This window comes from Leuciscus leuciscus (genome assembly GCF_965113295.1).
Source record: "Leuciscus leuciscus genome assembly, chromosome: 22".
Lineage (NCBI taxonomy): Eukaryota > Metazoa > Chordata > Actinopteri > Cypriniformes > Leuciscidae > Leuciscus > Leuciscus leuciscus.
The window spans coordinates 23,977,050-24,002,624 of NC_138746.1; the positions used below are offsets into that span (position 1 = coordinate 23,977,050).

Genomic DNA, 25,575 nt, shown 5'->3' on the forward strand with positions numbered 1-25,575 from the left:
AAAATCTTTTCCATTTTTAATACATCTTTGACGTCTAAACGTACACTAAAAGAGTCTCTAGAGATCGGGGGATGAGATGTGAGGTGATCTTTAGTCTGTTGTAATGCTTTAACAAGTAAAGAACAGCTTTATTTAAATCCTTAAAGGTGCTCTAAGCCGATGTTACGTGAAGTCACTTCTTGTTGACGTTCAAAGTATTGTCAAACAAAACGAAGGCTAGCTCGACCCTCCCTCCTCCTCATCCCATCCCCTCCCCTCCCTTCCGTGCTTCCTGAAACAGTCATGAACCATTTAGAAAAAACAAACTGGATTTACCAACCTGTCCAGCAAAAACAGAGCCACCTGAATGTCGGATTGGAAGCCCTTTTGCCGGCAGAGTTCTCGCCACCTTTTGAACGCTTTTCCGTTGTAAATTCGGGACTTCGCGTTTCGCTCCTTTTCCCTATTCTTTGTTCATCGTCGTCTCTTTGGTCGTTTGTCGGCCATATCAAAATTCTCAAAAATATAAATTTTTAACGTTAGTCGTTGTCGTTTTCTAGGACATCTCTCTTCTAGCTAACTTCCCTTTTCGGACTAAAAAACGCGTGACATCGCTTAGAACACCTTTAAGAATTATTATGGCAAACATATGCACCATTTTTTGAGGAGTTCAAACAATATTCTGTGTATTTTCCTTATAAAGAAAACACAAACTATTCATTATATATTAAAAATGACTGAAAATCTATGAAGCGTTCATAGTGAAGATTTAAATTAGAACGCAAATTACAGTGTTGTCCACCGTGTTGTTTAAACCTTAATTCTTCTCTAATTTTGTCTTGAACTCCACTGCTTCTGTATTCACATTTCACCAGCATCAATTTTTTGGTGCTTAATTAAATGTGAAATGTGTCAATTCTGTGCTACTAATGTCAGCAGAATGTCTCTTTTTGGACAGGTTTCCAGAACGCACCTCACTGTCTGCAAATGGTCGGCCAAATTTAAACCAACGGTTGAGCCTTTATTGCTATTTTGGGCTGGTTTGTATAATTCCTTTAGTGGATCTGGTACTAAAACAAATGCAAATAAATTGCGCTATCAGCAAGTGCATTTCATTATTACTGAATTCCACACACAAATCTCACTTTCATTTCCTCTGCACGTTAAACTGGCAGACAAGAAAGTGTTTTGACAAAGAAAGAATAAAAAAAAAACTCAACTTTTGAGTTCATTTTCTCAGTTTTGTCGATTGTGCCGCTTTTGTGAATCATGAAGTACCAACCAGCCCAGAAATTAAATGTATGACCTTTCCAACACTGAAAAGACACGGAGATCGAAAATGTGCTTTTCAAATGTCTTTATCAAAATGCCACCAGAAATGTACCTTTAAATCTACAGTGACATATGGCAAACAGTCAATCTGAGAAACGAGTTCATTAGTTGATTATGATGATGATGATGACAAAGATGATGGAAAGTCAGGGCAGGAATGCAGAATGAGACCGGGTGGGCATGGGCAGTCCTGCCTAAGGGCTCTGTGGAGGGGGTGAGGGTTTTTTATTTCAGCCTCTTCTTGCTCCCTCCCCCATTGGCTGTCGTGTTGGATATGTCACCAGCATTGCTCTAATTGCCTGCTTTTCCTATGTGCATGGAGCCAGGCTGTGGTGCGTATTACATGCGCTGAGACTGCACTGACTTTACACACACTGACATGGTGGTCAGAGCTCGCTGACGTGTCCTGGCAGGCTGGCTTATGACTTGTGTTTTAAAGCACTGCTAATTTCTCCTGCTAATCAGTGATCAGTGTGGCCCGAGCATCTGTCCATGTGCCTGGTGGTGATAAAAAAAATATGAATGTTACAATTCAAGATAAGAGTGTACAGAAGTCAGTTGTTCTCTCATTTCTCAGTCCCCTAAGACAACCAACTAAAATATTTACAAGGCTGTTTCAATAAATAAGGTAAAAAACTGGCTTGGCGAGTACACGTTCACCTATAGGCAGGACTCCTGACTGCGACAAAAATGGTTGATAATACCTACAAATATGTGACGATAAGTTTCATAAACAGCCCCAAAAACAGCAAATGATAGATAGATAGATAGATAGATAGATAGATAGATAGATAGATAGATAGATAGATAGATAGATAGATAGATAGATAGATAGATAGATAGATAGATAGATAGATAGATAGATAGATGCTAAATACACGTTGGCTAATTCCACTATTGCAAAATTACAGCATCCTTTCCACAAACCTTCTAAAATACTCTAGTTGCACTTTGCAGAAGCACTTGAGCTGTAAAGGGTAATAAAGTAGTAATCACCTCTTATCTGTCCCACGAGTGCAAGAAATAAAAGCTGGAAACAGATAGAAAGAAAATCACAACATTATGCTGAAAGTAAAGTTTATTCACCTTCCACAACCACACTCTTTCCGCACATCACTTTCTCTCAGCGCATTGGATTAGCGAGAACTTCACATCCTATTTTTGATCAGAGAAGCACAAGAGGTATGTAATTACTTAGAGACCAAAGTGTTCATTTCTAATTCTTTCTGAAGCAATTACATTTTTCAGGTAAAATGATCACAGTACTCTCTCTCACAGTAGGTTTCCCTATTCTGGTTTCTTTAATGCAAGCAGCAGGATTGTTTGTGCATTTCAATTTAGAGAATATAATTGTTTTTTTTGTACTAACGCTGGGAATCTGCACTGATTTCCCTGATTTCAAGCTGATTCTGATTCAAATTCATTTAGATCCATTAGGGAATATTTTAATGCATTACATGCTTTATGACTGTAAAATGATTCAAATTTACTTTATTTTTTACAGGTTTGGCGACATTGGTAAGGCAGAAAAGTTACAAAATTATTACAAAGATTATTATTATTATTTTATTATTATTTTTTTTTTTAAACGAAGAAAGACTGAAGAAAGCAGACATTAAAAAAATTGAATTTGAAGGTTCAATTAATTGGAAAATCAGTATTTTTATTCTGCTGTTACTGATCATTTGAAAACTCATGGGACACCTACATTTTGTCCATGAAGCATTTTTTCTTGTCATTCTGGGAAGAAAAAGTGATCGCTATCTTTCTTTTCACTAGCAGGCAGTTGGCTCTGTTTTAAAATGAGTAATTGATGAGCCTTGAGGTAGAGTCAGTCATTTAATTCAGTGCAACTGCGATCTTTTGATCAATGACGGTGAACACACTGTCATTCTGAATATAAAGGAGAGAGAGAAAGCTACAAGGTAAGGTGTTTCTCTGTCACTCCGGGCTAAAGGGAACATCAAGAGTCTGTGCGCATGGAGGAATGATTCACTGGGGACAGAAGAAAGAGTTCAGAGATAGAGCAGCTCTTTCTCATCCTCTCTTTGAAATCTCTCCCGCTGATTTATCCTGAATTTACTTCCATTGGTTTCTTTTTTCTAACACTTAACTGACCTTTCTGGGAGGACTGTCATTCTTTTCTGGTAACCATAAAAAATATGACACAGCGGGAGGGTTTAACCACCCACATAGTGTGAAAAGGGTTTGTTAGGATATAAATCAAAAGGATATCCATCCATCCATCCATCCATCCATCCGCAAGTTTAGAAACAACAAAATTTGGATTCACACACTCGTTTTCATTCACTCCTTCAGGTGAACTATATTGGTGGAGTAATGTAGGGAATAGTGAATTAGGGAATAGGGGGTGATCACCCACTCTCAATCTGATCAAACACACCTGTAGCTAATCACCTTTTCGTTTGGACTTGTAATTAAACTGTTCACTTGCACTCGGTCATTGTCTGGCCTTGATGTTTGTTATATAGACCTGAGTTTTTTGTTAGCTGTTATGGACTATCTTCTCTGTGTTTATGAGATAAGTGACTCAAACTGTGTTTTGGATTTTGAAGATGTTTCCTGTGGATAAAGTTTTGTTGACCGGTATTTATGAAGTTCCTGTTTGAGAAAGATTGACCTATGAATACTGTGCGCTCTGTGTATGTTACCCGATCTGTTGAAAGACTGTGTAAAGGACTTGCCTGTATACCTCACGCTTCTCAATAAACTCCTGGGTTCATCATCTTCCGTGTTGGTGTGTCGTTACATCTTGAGCACCAAATCAGTATATTAGAATGATTTCTGAAGGATCATGTGACTATGAAGACTAGAGTCTGCTAAAATTAAACGTTTAGAATCTGGAAGGGTAATAAACAGAAAGCAAGAGAAGAGCCCTTCCTTTATAACCACTAAAGTGCAAGCTCACTGAATTCTGCTCTCTAAACTTCCATTATAATTAAAGCTGTCTAAAGGTGCAGTATGTAAGAATGACAACTAGTGGTCTAAATAGGTACTACAGTCAAATTCAAAATATCGGAGATTGTCGTTTCTCCCGTCACCTGCTCCTCAGACTGGACGGCGCTCACTCGGGTTGCCAGTTTGAGCACACGCAACAGGAACGAGCGCAATCGACAATGAAAATTGGCAAATTGGCAACGTGCAGTATCACAGACCAAAACAATAACAAACATTCCAGCCTGTGAAATTTCAAAGTAAAATAACTGGCTGTAGAAGTGTTTTTCAGAGAAACGAGTATGTGAACGTAGCATTTTTCCTTTATATCTGCAAACATATGGTATTTTTATGCTTTAGTAGAGTGAAAAAGTTACATACAGCACCTTTAATTGTACGGAAACAAAAGTAGCAATACATATAAATCCACCAAATGCACAATTTCAATTTAATAAACACACAAAGACTCATTACAATAAATGCTCTAATCTGACAACTCAAGTGAATCAAGCGTTAAAGATTGTATTAGAACAATCACTGACACCGCCCAAGCTTCAAATCCATACCGCTGATGACTGTGACCTTTATTTGATCCAAAGCCTTTGTTGGGAAAAGATCCATACATGTAAGCGCATAACCCCATTTCCCAGTGACAGCACACAAATCTATCTGAGAGATGAGAAGAGTTAAACAAGGATTTTTCATCACTTTCTGCATCTTTTCAGCTCTTGTTAGTTTTTTATGCTTTTCTCAGATACAGACCTCTGCTTAAAATTAATCTTGGCTGACATATACCAAACATTTGGATTTTCACAGCAGCAGCAGCAGCAAGGGAAGCTAAGACCTTCTCTCTTTTTTAACACCGCACTGCTGTTGAGAGAGATAAAGTGATTTATAGAAAGTGTGAGAGAGCGACGCGTGGAGTATATGTGATTGTGTGAAAGAGAGAGAGACTGAGGCTGTTATAATGGGGATCAGTCTGACCTTGTTTAGAGCAGAGCTGAAACTTTTGAAGGGAACAATCAATGGACAAACACTCCATTCTACAAGCACGAGTCCAGAGAGCCAGAGAAAGACAGATCAAATCCTTGGGTCACATCGAGAGAGACAATCACCAACAGCGTAAAAAACAAGGTTGTTGTAAAAACAGTAAGTACTTTTTTAAAAGTCAGCATGCAATTAAAATTCACAAAATGCACAATGCTCTGATTGTGCACAATTCTTCTTTTTTCAAGTATTCATATTGCAAATATTTCATTATTTTACAATAGATGTTTTGCCAGCGCCAGACCTTTTGAAGGGCTCTTTAAAGCATGAAATAGACTAATGTTTTCCCCCTGGCTTCTGCCTTTTATGTCACAGCTTATGTGCACAAGTCAACCAGTTTAATTTCATGGGTCAGGGAAAGAGTGGAAAATAATCATGAAAAACAAAATGATGGTTCATTTTGGTATAACAACAATTATAAGTGGACCATATGTAGTGATGTAGTACTCGAGTCCGGTCTCTGTTTTCTCCGATTTCTGCTTTCTCGGACTCGACTCGGACTTGTTCCTTCAAAGACTCGGTCTTGACTCGGACTCGACCCTTCAAAGACTCGGTCTTGACTCGGACTCGGCATAGGCGGTCTCGTCCCCAATCACTAGTCCACTAGAATACACACTAGAAAATTTTTATTTGCTCTGCATGTCCTAACTATGATTTAAATAGTCAGGGTGGGCTTAACATGTTGATGACAGAGCAGCACTGTTGAAGCAGTTTAGAAAAATAGGCAGAAGATGATGCATGTGGTAGGGATTTTTTTAATGATAGTAAAAGCATAGTCCATATTAAGACGTTAAGACTGCTCCTCTAAACAATTCCCAATCTAGCTTAGTCTGTAGGCCTAACTGTTGATTATTAACTGGGGTGATATTAAATCATGAATATGAAAACTGACATGTTTTTATGGTCTTGGTCTCGACTCCTAAAGACTCGGTCTCGACTCGGACTTGCTTCCTCAAAGACTCGGTCTTGACTCGGACTCGGCATAGGCGGTCTCGTCCCCATCACTAACCATATGTAACAGGACAAAATAGTTTACAGTGGTTTGTGGTCATGCTCTGTTGTTGCCAACAATATTTTCCTTTGGTTTTGCTTTCCAAGTGATTTATCTGTCTTTCGCAACATTTAATTTGCATACCAGTGTGCATCACAAAAATGACCAAATTAAAACTCATTTACTCACCCTCATGTTGTTATGCATGTTATGCACACCCAAACCTCTTTGGGGTGGGAAAAGGGGGGGATCTTTGAACTATCCACTTTTATGCACAGAAGAAAGCACGGCATACAGATTTGGAACAATAATGTTTGGGTGAACAATGCATTTAAGCGGCATTGAGTTCTAAATAAAGAATTTGAAGACACAATTTATGTTTTAAAGTGTTTAAAATTTGGCTATTGGAAGAATGTGGAGAATAACTCTAAAGAAACTCTTTTTAGGTTAATGTCACTTTATAAGCACTGTCGTCATATTAGATCTTGTATCTCTTATGATAATTTTAAGCAGGCCTTTTATCTGCAGTCTCTCGCATTTTTACACGCATCTGAGCAGCCCATCATTTCCACCTTAACAAGCTTTGCTTTAAAATAGCAAAAAACTAAAAACAAAAAAAAAAACTCTGAAATGATAAATATTACATGAACATCTAAAAACTGGCTTGTATGCTTGAATATAACAGCACAACACTGTCAATTTACTCCTTGTTGTATTTCTCTAAGCAGTTTTTCTACTTTCTGCCTTTGTTTCATTACATTAAGATTATATTTCAGCTACAATGTTTTTAAATCTATTTCTTGCATTCATAAAAAAATAAAAAAGTCAGGCAGATCATGCCCCAAGATTCTAACAGACATGAAGTCATGCGATAATCTTTTCCCAGTCTATCCCCTCAAGACCTCGGTACATAATTCATGACCGTACAAGTTAATCTTATCTGAGGCAATTTTCTGCCGTTTCATTTTTAGCCACCATTTTACATCATATGAACCGAGATATAAGCCTTATAATGCAATTCTCAAGGAGTACAACAATAAGATGTGTTGAAATAAATGGGTTTATAATTGATCATTCAGGTCAGTTGCAAACCAAGAACAAATTTGTACTGAAATAATTAACATAATTTCAAGATCACAAGAATTTCAGAATAAACAGATTTTAGGTTATGAACTCATGTAAAGTGTAGAATGATTCATGTTATTAGTCATACATCTCTCTGGTGATCCTCCTACACAAAGACTGATTTTAGGTTATGAACTCATAAAACATTACAGCCTCTCATTTCAGTGACACTGAGTATATATAAGCACTAAACTGTGTACTTGTAGGCCGATCTACTGTAGCTTCAGTTAGCATGTCTATTTGTTTACATTAATGCTAATCACACATTTAATGGAGTTTTGCATTTAGTCTTTCATCAGCTTGTTAGTTGGTTATTACTGCGTGAATGCTTTTTATCTAAAGTGACTCACAGAACACTAATTGCAAGGACGGTTTCCCCTGGCGTAGCCTGAAGTAATGCTGCCGTGCTCAAGAGAACCACAGCAAAAGAGTAAGACTGCGATTACATTAGCACTCCAATTCAGGCTAATGCCACTCCATCAAACCGAGAACTGATGACAACAATCAAAAACTGTGTTATTTGCAGCACAATAACTGGATTCAGCACAGTAAGTAAATAAAGTCTGTGTCTATAAAGTCTGTGTAAATGAAGTCTATAGTGGAAAAAGTGGAAAAGAGCTGACAGGCTTTTGTTGTGGTCTGTAATGAAGGGAATCAATCAAGAAACAGAACTGTTGAGCACAGGAGAATTGTGAAGAGTTGTGATTTGTTTGGAATACGAATATGGTCATAAAGGAAGTTCACCTAAAAAAAATATAATTCTGTGATCATTTACTCACCCTCGTGTAGTTAGAAACCTATATATCTTATTCTGTGTAATACAAAAGACGCTGAGACGCTCACGTCTCAGACGCTAAAATTAGTTTTTCAAGCATAAGACACACAGTTTTCGCGGGCATATGATACGCACTTTATTGCGTGTAATACCCACGTACCCCACACCACTAATCCTACCCAAACGTATAATAGATGCTATAGAGACGCATCTAATGAGAACGGGTTGGTAATGACATGATGGTGAGTCAATTATGACAGAATTTTAATTTCTGAGTGCACTATTCCTTTAAACTTCAATTTAGAACTCCATTATGTGATCTATGACAAGCTTTCTGAAGTAGGCTATGTCTCATATGTGAGAACAATAAAATAATTATTTTAAGTCACTTTTCAATGATGTATATACACATTTGTTTTACTAACATTAAATGGGAGATTCATCATATATAATGTAGATATAATTTAATATACAGGTAAGTCTCAAAATATCTCCTATAAAGTAAAGAGAGTTTCATTAGGCAGCAATTGGTAGAATTTCATTAAGAAGTTCAAAGGCTCCTGAACGCAGCATAGGATGATGCAAAGTGGCAGATGCATGTCACAAATAATTCATTAAGCTCATCTTATGTAACCCACCATTGGAGAGAAAAATAGACCTCCTCTTCCATATTGAGGTTAATGAAAGAGTTATTACCTTCTTACAGACCCCTGACACTGCAGAACACAGGTAGAACATCTTAATCATTTTGACACTGTCCTACCCAACAATACCTTTACAAACGGTGAAGCAGAGCAACACTTTTATCCCTGTGATTTGCATATTATATTTGTAAGAAGACCTTTAGACTTTCCTTTTACCTGTACTGTAGATGCAATTTACTTGTAATTGCAGGCTGGTGCATGACAGGTCGATTTGTTTTCTGCTAGGCTTTTATGCAATTTGTTATCCAGGCTGGAGCAGCACCTTCCTTGCTCTTCCCATTTTTTTATTTTTCTCTTAATTTATTGATTTTTTAAATGTATACAGTGAATTATATGTGAGTCACTTTCCATGCACGGATACATCAACATGGCTCACACTTCACCACTTTTAAAGCATTACAGGCACAAATGTTATGTCTTTTTTCCCCTGTGAGAATAATTAGATATGTTAGATTTACTACTAATAAATAAGCTAGCTAGTTTTAAACCCATCAAATATCCATATTTTATCTTTACTATCACTAGCTATGTTTCCATCCAAAGTTTCAAATTTAACTTATGCACAAAATTTGAATGTCACATAAAACATTTGTGAATAAAGCAGAGTTTTCCAAAATCGTAACTTCCTGGGAATCCGCCGCAAAATATCTATAATAAAAATTGAATTTGCTGTAACTGGTAAAGAAACTGTGTTTTTTCATAATTGCAATATATGGGTTTATCAATAACTGCAAACATTCAGTTCCAAACTGTCAAAGTTACGCACTGGTTTGGTTTAATTTTAATTGTGTTCAGTTCCTGTCGGTCTGCCTTGTCAGTTTTCCTTTGTTCTTAGTTTCCCACCACTAGTTTTACTCCTTGGTTACTTATTAGATCCCACCTGTTTGTATTTAGTTAATTATCCTGTGTGTATATGCCCTCTGTTTCATTTCATTCTTTGTCTGGTGTTGAATGTGTTGGAATCCACACTGTTTTGTTTATACTCTTCTATGGATTACCTGATTTACTTTTAGTTAATGAACTCAACTATTATTTTCATCCTTTTCGTCCTCTTCATCTGTGGACCCTGAATGTTTCAGAACACCAGACCCACAATCATTTGGATTACGCAGAGGATCAGCTTTGATCCTTAAGCCAAGGAGGACTGCCACTAGAGGATTTTGTGGACAAATTCCTGGAACTGTGACATCAGGTTAATTGGGACGAGTAAACTTTAAAGATGCACTTTTTGGAGCGGGCCAAACAATGAACTGCTCCAAAATATGCTGGTGGGGAACGGCAACTACTCATTATTTGAATACATTGAGTATGTGCTGTGTGTAGCTGATTCTTCACTTGTTGTTGAGGAGGAAGCCTGCTCTGAACCAGCTATACTTATCCCAACCAGGGCTGGACTGGGACAAAAAATCGGCCCTGGCATTTTGGCCCAGACTGGCCCACTATATGATCATAAACACCACTCATCTTTGCACGCCCTTAAATATATGCATACCGACTCCTATTCCTTAAAACCACTAATGCCATGTAATGAGTGAGTAGGAACGAGTGAGAGTTAACAGATGAAATAGGTAAAAATTCGACATTTATTAATACTGTTAAACTATACTCCAGCCCACAGTGATGAATCCTAAAACAAGCTATAAGCTGCATTGGCATAGCAATACCAGTGTTTCTCACAGGATTTTTGGTAAAACTGTGGTGGGTGGACCTCTGTCCTTCTAGGGGGGTTTGGGGGCATGCCCCCCCGTAAGATTTTTTTTTGCATTTTAATGTTAAATTCATCAATCTGGTGCACTTTGAGAGTTCAAAATTAAAAGCTCCAACCCATATTCAGCGTGCAAATTAAACAAAGAAAAATTCAAACCTCTTTTAGTTACAGTGTCTATTTACATTACACTACATAATAATAGCTATAATATTAATCCAATGACAGTAATAGCCATATTTTGTAAAACAAATGCACAAAAAAATAAAGGAAACTTTCATAATTAGTTTTGTACCAATTTCTATACTTGAAAGAGATAAGCACATGATCTTTTATTTTGACGGAAACTGCATCAAGCTTTTATTTTGGCGGAAAACATGGTTTACAAACGCCTCTCATTAAATTTCTAGTGAATTGTGATAATCGTCAACTATGCAGATGTGGAAATAATCTGTAACTGGGTTATGGGTTCCTACACACTCATGACATAGCCTAAGTGTTTTGAAAGTAGTTCTGCTTACCGCAGGCTCCACACTTTCTCACTCTCTCCTGATCCTCCTACTATCATCATCTGCAACAGGAGCTGATGAAGGTCAGAAAACATATATTTTGAGACATTTTACAGCGTCTGCTTTAAGGGCCTGTTTCTATTTTTTTCACGCTATTTCTCTGCACATTCCTTGCGTTTCTTCTCCATCTCGCTGACTATTTTGACAGATACACACTGACACTGCTGCACGCTCGCTCGCTCGTTTAAAGTTGTGATTAGGCCAGGCCAGTGTCAATCAAGAAAAGAACCAATGGGCCGCTGATCTACGTGTTTCATGGGCTGGTCTGTCAGAAAAAGAAAAAAACTAACGCTGACTTTTTTTGACCAATGCATTACACCAGCACAAACCCAGCGCCGCCAATTAAGCAAAACAAAACAAAACGAATGGGCCGCCGATGTACAAATTTTATGGGCCGTAAAAAATAAAAAATAAATAAAAAAGATATATGAGTATGAGATGTATCGGCCCAAAAAGCACGTCGGCCCACCGGGAAAGTGCCCGGTATGCCCGATGGCCAGTCCAGCCCTGATCCCAACCCTGCCTGCCCAAGATCCTCCAGTGGACCACATTTCGCCGAACCCAGTGCCCAGTCAACCACCGCCCATGCCACACATGGAGAATAAGCCAGAGCCCACCGCAGACGGAGAGCTTTTGCCTGCCGTGATGCATCAGCCAAAGACGAAGAATGAGCCAGCCATCGCCTGGGAGCCTGACCCCCAAAGTGAGTCTGACCTGGTATGTGAGCCGGCAACATCCGTGCCAGTGGGAGTATTAGTGGAGCTGGACACTGAGGAGTGGTTGATCGACTGGGAAACCCTGCCTAGCCCTGTATCTTCTGTGCCTTCATTGTCGCCACTGACCCAGTCCTGCTCAAAGTCTTATGTATCTTGAAGACGAGATGATGCATCTCAAGGGGTTTAGCCTAAAGAATAAATTTGTTACATCTTCATCGTTGCTGGTCCCACCCAGCATAAATCCTGTTTCATCACCCTGTTTTGTCATCACTGACCCCACCCAGTCTCCCCATCCCACCTCCTGATTCCCTTCAGCCCCTAGACTTCTCCTCAGAACCCATTCTGTTGTGTGGATAAGCTTGAGGTCTCCCGGTCTCCAGCATCGCCCAAGCAAGTGGATCCCTCGGCTCCGCTTCCAGGCACTGATCCTCCCCCTCAACCCAGGTCCGTTGACCAGTCGGCTCTACCTTGGCTTCTCCCTCCCTCGGCTCCATCACATACCATCAACTTTACGGCTCCACCGGGTTCCCTCAGACTTCGCCTTGGTCAGATGCCACCCTGCCTGCACCACAGACTTACGAGCCATCCGCTGTGCTCCGTCTCTCCACCCCTTTGGCTCCACCGGGCTCTGCATTGGTCCTCAGTCACACCAGCTTTGCCTCAGGCACTCTGGCTCCACCTCGGACGGTTGTCGCTGTGGCTTCGCCTTGGTCTCCAGAACCATCAGTGTCTCTCTCTGTCCCATTTGCTCTCCGTCTGTGCTCAGGGCTCCACTTCCATCCGGCTACATCTCCGTCAATCATCCCCCAGGTGTCGTCAACCATGTCATCACCCATGTCATCACCATGGCTCCTCTCTCTGTCAACTCTGCAGTGGGCTATCGTCCTGGCTGTGTTCTAGGTGCCCGCCTGGCTCCCCGAAGGGTTGCGTTCTGTGACAGTTATGCACTATTTGCCATTATTCATTGTGTTCAGTTTCTGTTATGTCTGCCTAGTTAGTTCTCAGTTTTCCACCACTAGTTTTTGTCCTTGGTTACTCATTAATTACATCCCACCTGTTTGTATTTAGTTTCGTTATCCTGTGTATATATGCCCTCTGTTTCAGTTCTTTCTTGGTCTGATGTTGAATGTGTTTGAGTGCACATTGTTTTCGTTTATACTCTTCTATGGATTACCTGATTTACTTGTATTTAATAAACTCAATAATTATTTTGATCCTTTTCATCCTCTTCATCTTCTTTGGACCCTGAACATTATGAAAATTAGCTAGTTTTTTATTTTATAAATTAAATGTTGCTTTTTATTTAATGTTTCTTGTTAAATTACAATCACATAAAACAGATATTTAAACTGTAAATTTGCAAAACTGTAATTACATCTGTAATTACACTGTTGAGCCTTCTCTTACCCACCCCTAAACCTACCCATACCACCGAAACTTGTCCCTAACCTTAACGGTATCCCACCTCAATTGCAGTAGAAGTGTTTTGCAATACAGTATTAACAGAATACAAGTACATTGAACTTATTTTCTGATGTAAGTCTTAAAGACACCTAATATATAGTGTGACCAGGTGGTTACACTTTATTTTAAGGTGTCTTTGTTACACTGTTATTATATATTTAAGTACTGAGTAACATTAATTAACTACATGTACTTACTATAGGGTTAGGGTTAGGATGAGGGTTTGGTGTAGGGTTAATTGCATGCAATTATGCATAATTTATAGTTACTACTACATTAACTACATGTAACGTGTAACAACGACACCGTAAAATAAAGTGTTACCGACCAGGCTTATATTATAAAATGCATAATATTTCATTTAACCTCAACATTTTTTGAAGGTTAAGCACATCTTTCATCGACCACAAATTTTTTGTTGTTTGTTGTAATTTCAGGCCCTATTTTGTGCTGTATTTGTAGAAAGTGCTACAAAAGCCAACCAAAGTCAACCACTTCTTCTAAGTTGTGTGACCCAGACCCAAGGGCTTACTACAGTGAAAGAGGATATTACAGAGTGCAGAACAGACTCTGCTGGAGTTAAACAACCCTTCAGGTAAAGTAAAAAAGTAATTCACATGGGTTTCACTTGTTTTTGAACCAGCTTTAAAACACACTCTCTATTTCTGCTCACTGATGCCCTGGCGGTTCAGGCACAGACCGCTTGGCCTCTTTGGATCTTTGTCAGCTGCCTTGTGTTGCCTTGAAATTTGCCTTGAAAAGAAGTTTCTTGGTGTGTTGTTATTTTCACCAATCCCTGACAGGAACTGAATTATAGGAATTGAGAATGTATATTTAATTTGTTGTCAGATGCTTCCACATGTGCCCCTCTTGTCTACATAAAGACCATTAAGGAACAAATATCTGTCTTTGCCTGCCTCTGCTGTCCTCTGACAAACCTTCCCCTCAAAGCCAATTTGATGTCCAATTTTATTCTCTGTCCATAAAATCATGTTTGATTGAAGGGTGAGAATAACAAATGTGACAGATGTCGGTCAAGGATATCACCTAAGACAAAAACTGTAATAGATACTGTCATCTCCATGCAGAGTCCAATATTAAAGCCCAAATCACAATGTGTAACATGGAGCATAAGATAAAAATCACAAAACGTATAAGCAAAACTGGCGAAAGTTTGAACAAACAACATAGAGGTTTCCGTCCAAAGTTGCAAATTTAACTTATACATTTCCATCCAGCAGTTTCCCAAAATGCGCATACAAATAGGTGGATAGAAACATAGTTATAGAGTATAAAGGCTCACAATGTGCTCCCTTACTGCTTTACAAGTATCTGCAAATCCACTGCTAACATCTTCTAGAGCACTTCTAGGATATTCTGGGTGGATGCTAGGGTGTTGCTAGGTAGTTGGTTACTGAAAGTTCAATACTTTATCGAGCCCCAACTAATCGGTTGTTCTATAAATTGATTAAAAGAACTTGATTTTAACATTCTGTGGAGAAAATATGAAGAAAAGACTGGAAAAGTAAAGCTGCCGCAATGCTAAGATATTCCTTAACATATTGCTATGCCGTTGTTAGGGTGCAGCATATTGCAATAATACTAATAATAATAAAATAATTAACTAAGAATCCATTTACTTCCTCCCAAAATTAAAAAGTTAAAACCCACGATAAAAATAAAGGACTCTGACATGGTTTGATTCTTCAGTCCTAAAAATAATCAACGCAAAGAAAGCAGCTCACTCAGATGAGACCACGCACACTGCAGGCAATATTAAAACAAGCTAACCAGAAAGTGTTTACAGAAACTGATTTAGGACTGCAGATGCAGTGTAACTCTACAGTGCTGAGAGGGAACAGGCATACCTTCTCCGTTTTGTATGTTTGAGAAGCATTTATTACAGTCTTGTAAGGCTGACAAGGATGGAAACCTCAGAGCATTATCAAATCAACTTAGGCAAGAAAACTGAATTAGAACCAAAAATATTAGAACGGTAAGATTTTTTAATGTTTTAAAAGTTTTTGTTTCTCTTCTGCTCACCCAGGCTTCATTTATTTGATCCAAAATACAGCAAAAACTGTAATATTGTGAAATATTTTTTTCATTTAAAAATAACTTAAAATAACTAAAATATATTTTAAAATGCAATTTATTTCTGTGTTGGTAAAGCTGAATTTTAAGCATCATTACTCCAGTCTTCAGTGTCACATGATCCATCAGAAATCATTATAATATGATGATTTGATGCTCATGAAACATTTATTATTATTATCAATGGTGAAATTTTTTTTTTTTCAGGATTATTTGATGAATAGAAAGTTCAAAAGAACAGCGTTTATCTGACATAGACAGCTTTTGTCGCGGTGTTAACTTTGACAGCCCTAAATTCAACAAAAGATACATTTTCTTCACACACAGTATGAGTTGCAGTCTGATATAATCGGCCCTTATTATTGACTGTTTTTAAACAATCGGCCGATGGCCAATAGTGAAAATAATTGCCTTTAATGACACATTGGTGCATCCCTATAGTTAAAATATAATATTCTAAAATATCATAATATTTTACTTTACAATTTTTACTGTATTTTTTATCAAATAAATGCAGCCTTGTTGAGCACAAAAAACTTTCAAAAACATTAAAAACATCACTAACCCCAAACTGTTTGTTAAGAGGGTATTTACTACTCCACTCTCCACTTGAGTGTAAAGCTTTGGACTTTTCCTAATTTTCCGTTTGGGACCCTCATCTCCTCTTTATTAAGCTAAATGGCAGTAAGCTCCAATGTACTAAAGCCTTACCTTTTCACAGTTCATTTTTACTTAAATCAAGGGAGCCATTTCATGGCTGCCTTTGCAGTAAATACAACAAATGAGGATCACACAAGGAAATGAGTACTCTGAATTAGGCATCTAAATGTGACATTCAACAATAACAGCAGTATGGTGATATTTGATAAACACTGATTATGCATTATGCAATTCAAAGTGACTTACTGTAAACTTTTACCCCCCATTTCTATATGATATAAATTTTTTTTATAAAATATAACGGTGTGGCTTAAGAGTTCAAATACTTTTTTGGGGGGCCACTGTGTTGACAAATGGGCCTACTGAAAAAAAGTTAGTTTGTCAATGTATCGTGTGTTTTCAAACCAAACCATTTCTTAGTGTGTCCCAATGAAAGGTCATTCGGATGATGTTTTATAAGAGTCAGAATACAGCCTCTCCAGGCATTATTCTAAAAGCCTGTTTCTAAAAGCACAGTGGGTCTCAAAACAAGAATACAGTTCCTTTATCTAGAGGGAACATTCACACTAAAATGGATAAAAGGATCGGGACAAGAAGCTCTTCTCTATATATCTGTAAAGCCAAACACACAAACCTCGCCTTTGCCAGGATAGTGGCCATGCCTTTAAAAGTTATGGTTAATTAAAGGGATTTATACATCATCAAATAACTCAAATGCCCCATGCAATATTTGCAATCATTCACTGCACCTCCTGCCGATCAATTAATCATAAATACATTATTATGGAACACATAATCAAAGCGTCAAAATTCACAGCCTAATTGCATCTTGCACTGTCTGCCCAAAAGAAAAGGAAGAAAAAGTCTCCTCCTTGAAATCTCCATCTCACAATCGTATCTCCAAGACAGCAATGAGATCAAATGGAGAGCAAATCAATATGCTGCTTAAGTCTCCAGCTTCTTAGATGTTTCTCTTGAGAAAAAGACCCCAGAAATCTCACATGTGCCTCTCATTTCAGAAGAAATTTCAACAATTATCAAACTGAGACTCAAAAGTCTACAAAACATAAGTCAGAGACCTCAGTTTGAACTCAAACATTGTCAAATACTGTCAAGAACAAATATAATATATGCTATAATTGACATTCATTTTGTAGCTCTATATTATTGCTGCATGTCTATTGCTGCGTGAGCTGCTGGGGTGGGGTGGGGTGGGGTGGGGTGATGGGGGGTGGGGGAACCCTCAAAATAATAAAATGCTCCTCTGAGAGCACCTCAACACATTGATGGTTCACAACTGTTCATAACAACAATAAATCCATTTTTTTAAATAAGTTGCTTACTCTTATAAACGGCATTCCAGGGCTGGTAGCCATAATAGCCCGTGATTCTCAAGATCCTCTCCTCGATGGACGCGCTGTTGATGTCCTCAACTGATCGAGATGACTTCAGGTCCTCTTTAATCGATTCATCCACCACCAGGTACTTGAGCTGGCGAAGTTGGGGGCTGATGTCGGACAGCCTTCTGGGACTCACCTCGGGCGATCTACGCATTCCGCTGGAGACAAGAACACAAAGTTGGAATCGCGTTGGCTTCGAGCGCTTGACACCGAGGGTGAGGTGTGCCAGTGAGAGCGTGGCACACAGACAACCCTTCTCATTACATTGGGATTCGAATAGTCCACCTCTTTAAACCGATGATAGAGTGTTTCTCAAACACAAACACTTCGCGTAAAACGGCTTCCGAGCGCGGAGCCTGTTCGGTGCGTAAAGAGGGTGGATGCGTGAATCTTCACCCTTCACTGGCGTTACGAGCGGAGGAGGCAGAGCGGCTGAGAGATGATAACCAGACATGACTGCTGCTCCGTACAGAGTAACCTCTACTGGTACAGTAGGCCACTATTAATTTGGAGGAAAGTATAGATATACAAATAGGCTATGCATTATTATGTCTCACTAATTCAATTTAAGAGCGCTTTTTCAGTTATCAAAACATATCAAAACTCAAAGATCGAGTGCGAATTAGTTAACAAGGGGTTAAAGGGAAGTTTGGAGGGAAATAAATAAATACATTTTTAGTATAATATATTAAAAATAATACTACTGAAAATAACAGTAATAACGTAAATATATCAACAAAAGTAAAATCTGAGCGCGCAACTTTTGCACTTCATTTATAGGCTACGCGTGGAAATTGCGGTTCCTTATCTCACTATAGTAACGGTTTACTGCGCATAGATTTTCTATCAGTATTATTTTTAAAAAATCACTTTATTACAAATTTTACATTTTTGTAATAGTATATCATAGAAACGACATGTTGCGTGTAGTTGAACAATTAAAACAATTAAGATAAAATGTTGAGTAGGAATAAATACATGAATATACATGCCTACATGCATGCATCATAGGCTACATTGAATCATGCTGCTGATCACTATATTCAGAGGAGGCTGGCAGTTACATTCGTAAAACAGATAAGAACTAACTGAATTTGCATAACAATGTTTTACAAAATAAATAGGCTAAATATCAGAACTTGACAGCTTATGACAGTAATGTCTTATGCTGCGGTCCATGGCCACCGGGAGGCGTGCGCGATTCCGCTTTTACGCACCAAATAGGCTACACCGACGCTCCTTTCACATATGGATCAATTAACGACACTGCTGGTACGTCTTTCTGATACCCCGCGTTAACAATCTATCTTCAATTTAAATTCTAATATACTTAGTCCTTAAAAAAAAAAAAAAAAAAAAACTATTTTTTTTCCAAACGCGTTTGGCGTTACATTTACAGTCTCCAGTGAACAGCATAGTAGGCTATTTTTGATGTCTAGATAGACTAAATAAAACGGCATGAACTTTTAAGACATATTAATAACTATGAACTGTACCGTCTGCTCTATACATATAAATATATATAATTAAGAATACCCAGATGCGCATGAGACGCGTATCGCCATTTATAGACTTGCGCGTAATGAACTCAGTGGTTAGTTTTTTATCATTGTCATCACTGAGGCGGACTCTAACTGTGCTTTCTTTTTTCTCACACCCTGAATAGAAAACCAGCTACTGATGCTGAGTAAAGCTGCATCTCATCTCAACACAACACATATTCTATTCATGCATAGCTGCTTTGTAAAATTCTTACATGGGTATCAGGGTGGTCGGGGGTCCCAAGTAACACATGCAGTCCCTCCGGGGAGGTCCGAGCCTGTCACCATCTCCATACATGATCCCCATGAATGACAGTAGACCACTGCTCACACGCACAGAGACACACGGACTGGAATAGTCCGCCCACTACTCTTACACACTCCAGCCGTGGCATTTACAGATTTTCAGATATCAACTGTCACACCTTCAACGGTTTTCAGAACCACAGCGCCATCTGACGGTGAATGCCGTTTCGTGCTGCACGTTTTACTGGGTTTTAGAGGTTTAGAGAGGGATGTCCACCTGTTGGAATAATCAATCGTATTTCCAATACATCACTTTATAATAGATTTACAGGCATATACCAATAATACCATACTCCATATACCCCCAACGTTCTAGGAACATTCTTTTTAGGTTTTATTTTTTTTACAACCATAAAATAATGTACCTACAACATCCTGTAAGAAAATTAACCATTGTTTTATTATAGCAAAAGTGTATTACCCATGTTTTTTGTTTAGTTTTTTGTTTGCCAGAATGATTACTATTTGTATAACCATAGTTTTACTACAAATATCATGGTTAAACTATGGTTAGTATAGCAAAACTATTAATTTGTGGTTATCATGGCTTAACTACAATGACCTTTTGGTTTTATTTGTAGTAAAACGAGGGTTAATATTTATAAGGGATTCTGGGAACCAAAATTTGTTAGCTGTTAGATAATTTATGTTTAGCTACCCAAATTACTTTTTGCATTGCAAAATGCCGTTTTTGTTTTGGACCCCAGGAACAACGTTTTTATAGAAACTCTCCAAACAAAATATCAGCAGCAGAAATACCAATTCATCATATTGCATTGCCCCGTGAATGTTTCCTAACTCTTCGTATTATTTTTCCACTGAGCAGTTTACACACACAACCAAATATGTCCTTATTATAACGTACAATAACTCTTCTGTGGCTAAAAATAGATGACATCTTAAGAACTTGCAATTTATCCTGCTCATGTCTGTTTTTCAGCCAGAAAAACACAGTATCAAATCCAACTGTAATAACAGATTAAATAAAGTAGAAAAGATCCATTCAAATTTGATAAAAACCTTGGTTTGCCACGGTCTCCCTCTAATATAATTTCACTGAATAAAATAGATAGTTTGCATAAAGATGAAAGGAAAGAGAAAAAAGAAAGAGAAAAGGAAAAGAAAGAGAAAGGAAAAGATCTGCAGAGGGTTTTTCAGACCCAAACAGAGTAGTAAACACTTATCAAATGAGTCTAATGTAGCACCTCATCTGTTGTAGCTGGTCAGAATTATGATGTTTTTGAGAAGGTAGGATGAGATTTTCTTGCTTTCTCCCACAGAAACCCACCCACAGGTGCTGTATGATATCCAATCAGTGTGTCACACTCACAAACAGTTTTCATGGTGACTAGACCAGTTAGAATCAAAACTGAAGAGTGCATCCTGTTTTAGTACAGCTATTGTATAGTTATTTCTACTTTGGTCTAAATGCTTGTTGACTGCATATTATTGTCTATTGCTAGTTAGTAGTACCAAGAAGAACATCTCAGGTTAGAATGTTGTTAGGATGACAAATTCACTCGTTCATGGGGGAAACCATGTACATCGCGTGTCTTTGTGCCCTCAAGATCGACTTATTTGACTATCGTAGGTGCAAGGGTGCATGGTTATATGATGATGCCTCAGGTTAAAGAGACGCTCGCGGGCTATCTCTCCCTTGGGAGCTCATCGTCAGTAAAAAAGCCTACGCTGCGGGGAAAGTGTTTCATTCAGCGGGTTGAATGTTCAGTTGCTTCTTGCTATCTCCCAGAACACAGAACATATCATCACCCCCAACAAGATGAAGTATCGAATGGGTTGGTGGTTGCGTCCGATTTAAATCTTCGCGGTCTGAACTGTTTTCTCAGAACTTACAAGTTCAAGATGCTAACAATCAAGATGATTGTGTCTCAGATCAAACACAAAGATTGGTTCACAATCGATCTCAAGGGAGCATATTTTCATATAGAAATTCTGTCACAACACAATAAGTTCTTGAGGTTTGCCTTTGGGGGTGAAGCTTACCAATTTACCAAACCAAGAATTTGGTTCTCTGTAATATTATCGCTCCTTGGCTGCTCGATTCCGATCAGGAGGGACCTTCTGTCTCAGGCGCAGGGGACAATAGTTCATCCCGGGCCCAAGCTTTGGAACCTTCACGTTTCACGTGTTTGCCACATGCTTTACAACCAATCAAAAGGGTACGTCTCAGGTTACTCATGTAACCATGGTTCCCTGAGAAGGAGAACAAGATACTTACTGTGAGTTCCCATTCGAAAGGGAAATAGAAATGTTTTGGTTTGTGTTGAGATAATCTGGGATTATATTAGGGCCGGGTAAAAAATATCGATTTCTCGGTTTTAATTGATTTTCATTTTTACTAATCGATATCAATTCTTAAATCCCAAGAATCGATTAGTCTATCCTGTTTTCAGTTGATGAATAAGCGGGACATTGTAGCTCGCCTCCCTTCCAATAAATCGCAATAAACTTTGTGCTTTGTTACTTTTGATATGAAAAAAAAGTCTCAGATTTCAAATTATGTCATATATACCGTTTTGCCACTGTTTAATGTGGCGTGACAGTTCGCTGTAGTGTCTCAGTAGAGAAGCGGAACTGAACTGAACAGCTCCTCCGCTTAAATACCAAGCTTGAAATAAACATGAATGAGCATCTGAAGGTATGTTAAAAGAATACAGAACATCTTACCGAACATTAGTTGAGAAATCTTTTTTCCTTGAGAAAATTTGCCATGTACTGTACCTGATATATATCCAAAATAATCCATTTCTAATTGAATCGGAATCGAATCGAAACGCAAGCTTGTGACACGAATGCCCAGCCCTATCTTATATATCATTCATATTTTATCGAGACATGCTACATTTTCACAGAAGACCCTTTATAACCCCATAAATGCTCGACTTTTGTGCCTGTGTTTTCGTCCTACATTTCTTGATTGAATCTTACATTTCTGTGTTGTATTTAGGTCACCAGCTTTCCTCAACTGGCCCTTGAGTCCAAAACCCTGCATCTGTGTTCAGCTTTGAGGCCATGGAAATAGGCATCATACATATACAACTAAACAACTACTCTGACTAGAAATAAAGGGAGTTATGCTACAATGCTGGTGGCAAACACTGAAAGCTGTCAAGGTAACCCCTGAACAAAGAATTATGCAAATTCTCACCTATCTCTTATTTATTTATTTAGTTTTTATGATAGCATGCACTGCAGATATCACAGATATATGCCAATCAGTTATTATAGAACACATGACCTGAATGCAGTTACAGGTTCACAGTCAGTAATATGGTCACACTTCAAAAACAGAATCTGCCATTATCTTTCTTCTCAATATGTGTTTACAGCTCAAAGAGTATTAGGTCTCAGTGCAGTCATTCGGTGTTCATTTTCTGACTTTTGTCTTTCAAAGTCAGGTCTGAAATCATTTATGCCTATATGCAGAGCTCATGTGTTTTATTTGAAACTGTTGAATTTGATAACGTCTGAATGAAGGACATGCAATGTTTCTGCACTGTAAATCGAGGTGACCTGCGGTGCCAAAGAAAGAGAATCCAGAGCAGCTATAATTTATCGTGAACATCTCAATAGGGTCTTCTCCATGGATGGAAAGATTAAAGGAAACCAGGACAGGCAGAATCAGAGGACTCTATACAAAAAGCAGTACAATGAACTGAAAGTACAACAATGTTTCTCCAAATCGGCAGTATAGACATATGCAGTACATATATGTCACGGAACACACACGGGAAACAGGAAGATCCATTTGCAGTATTTTTAATGTTAGGGCAATCCAACTCGTAGTCATCCATGCATGGGTCAAAATCCATAATAGCAGTCCAAATACAAAATAACCAAGACACAAACAAGAACAGGCTAGGAACACAGATCAAAAGTGTAGTGTGACATCAAACAACGACTCCGTGACAAACACTAAAACAGACAGGCTTATATACACAGGGAAATGACAATGCTAATGGGGAATAGGCTGAGTGCAATGATTAGTGACAAGGGACAGCTGAGTGCAATGAGGAAACAAGGATCGTGGGGAATGTAGTTCAAGAATGTGACAGACACCGTGGGGAAGGAGGACATCTAGTGGTGACCCAGGGAACACAAACCAGACACTGTGACAATATATCAATAGCCTATGGGGTCCAAAAGTCTGAGGTTATGCAAAACTTTTGAAATGTAACTATTATGCATTATATATTTGGTATAACAATTTGTTTGAAAAGTAAAAAAAGAAGAAAAAAGAAATTGGTAACACTTTATTTTACAGTGTCCTTGTTACATGTACTTACCATAGTAATATCAGTAAATTATACATACTTACATGCAACTAACCCTCAACCAAATCCTAATCCTACCCTAACCCTATATTAAGTACATGTTGGAAATTATGATTACTCAGTACTTAAAAATATAATTACATAACAATGACACCTTGAAATAAAGTGTAACCAAAAAAATCTGATTGTTCAGAATGTTTTGTGGTCTGTCCATTTTTTAGCTTTATGATTTGAGATACAAAGGAGTTATTATTCCAAGGATCCAATGAAACAAAGCAAAAAAATAAAAAATAAAAAAACATTTTCAGTGTGGTCTCAGACTTTTGGAGTATAATGTAAAAATGCAGAAAGTTTTCTGTAAGGGTTATGTTTAGGGGTAGGGTTAGAGTTAGGGGATAGCATGTACAGTTTGTACAGTATAAAATCATTATGTCGATGGAAAGTCCCCATAAAACATGGAAACCCAACATGTGTGTGTGCCATATAGACAGACATAAGCAAGTAGACTCAGACATACAATAAAAAATAGAAAGCCTATAGATGCAGAATATAGAATATATATGCAAAAGAAATATACAAAGTAGATATCGACAGACAGCAGATACAGATAGGGCCCCCCCATCCCACATACATCCACATATGTACACATACGTTAACAAACAGACATTCTTATGCTGCTGTAAATTTTTGAGTGTGTACATATTTTGTTATATGGTAGTTTAAGCATGGCTGCTAAACTGTACGAGTGGAATGTTGTTGTTTTTTTTAAATCAGATTTAACTTATTCTGAATTCATATTTTTTTGATGTATCTCTTAATGCACTACAATACGCTGATGAGGTGTGTATGTAAATACTCAGAGGAATGACAATAAAATTAAACTCTGAACTCTGAAACTCAGCATAGTCAGGCAGCAAATAGATAGCAACCCATGCAGCAGTGACAGATGGAAAGAGCAGATTTAAATGGTGGTGAGAGAAGAGAGTAGTTAAAGAGGGAAGCCGATGAAGACTTGGCAGGTCGATTCATGGCCAGCGAAACAGCAACAGAGGAAGGAGTGATAGAAACAGAGCCACAGGAAAGAAGAATGCTAACTATCTTATTTAAATGACTAACTCAAACTAAGCACCACAATTTCCCTCACAAAATATTTCAGATTAACAGTGTCTTGCATGTTTTAAATGTGCTTCCCCCATCACATAATTCAACAGCATAAACACTGAGCTTGTGTAAATATTTGATATCATATTTTATGCATGGATATATAGTTACAGGCGTCTCTACTCTCTGAGTTGAAGTGTTAGACAAGAGAAGGATGGTGGGTATCAGAGCCCAGAATTATCACCGCAACACTGATCCCCCCTCCTGTGAGATTCACAAGTGACACAAGCCTGAGCACAGCAGATGACATGCTGTCAGGACTCAGGAAGAGGGAAAGGAAGACCAAGAAACACAGAAAGACACGTTAAATGGCACTCAGCAGAGAGCTGTGACTTATTTATGAGCTCAGTACAACGCTTAGGTTAAAAATTTGAATATTTTTTAAAAATCTCCAACAGTATGTGACAGAAGAGAATCCTCTCACAGATATGTCCATCTTCAAGTTGGAAATTGAATTGAAGCTGAAATAAAATAAAACAATAATAATAATGGTTAAATAACCTTTAAAGAGGACCAATTATGCAAACTTAATTTTTATAAGGTGTTTGAACACAGATGAATGTCTATATTGTGTGTAAACAACATGCCTATAATTATAAAAATCTACCCAATACTTTTTTTATTATCCCCATAAATAATTAATCTCTCCAAACACGTGGTTTCAGATTCCCCCCTACTCTTACGTAAGAGTAGGGAAGCTCCGCCCATGACTGGTGACGCTCTGCCCTATTAGCATAGATCCCGCCCTGAGTGAGC

At 38.1% G+C, this 25,575-nt stretch overlaps 1 protein-coding gene across 1 annotated transcript in view; it reads right to left on the reverse strand.

The window, feature by feature from the left end:
- Positions 1-19,542, reverse strand: part of slc35f3b (solute carrier family 35 member F3b) — an 84,433-nt gene extending 64,891 nt beyond the window's left edge. Inside the window, exons 1-2 of the mRNA XM_082154494.1 lie at positions 19,273-19,542; positions 17,460-17,674 (exon numbers count right to left, since the gene is read on the reverse strand). Of these exons, the coding sequence (XP_082010620.1) occupies positions 17,460-17,674; positions 19,273-19,364 (307 nt within the window). The 5' untranslated portion in view covers positions 19,365-19,542. The remainder of the gene's footprint in view (positions 1-17,459; positions 17,675-19,272) is intronic.
- Between the last annotated feature and the right edge of the window lie 6,033 nt (positions 19,543-25,575).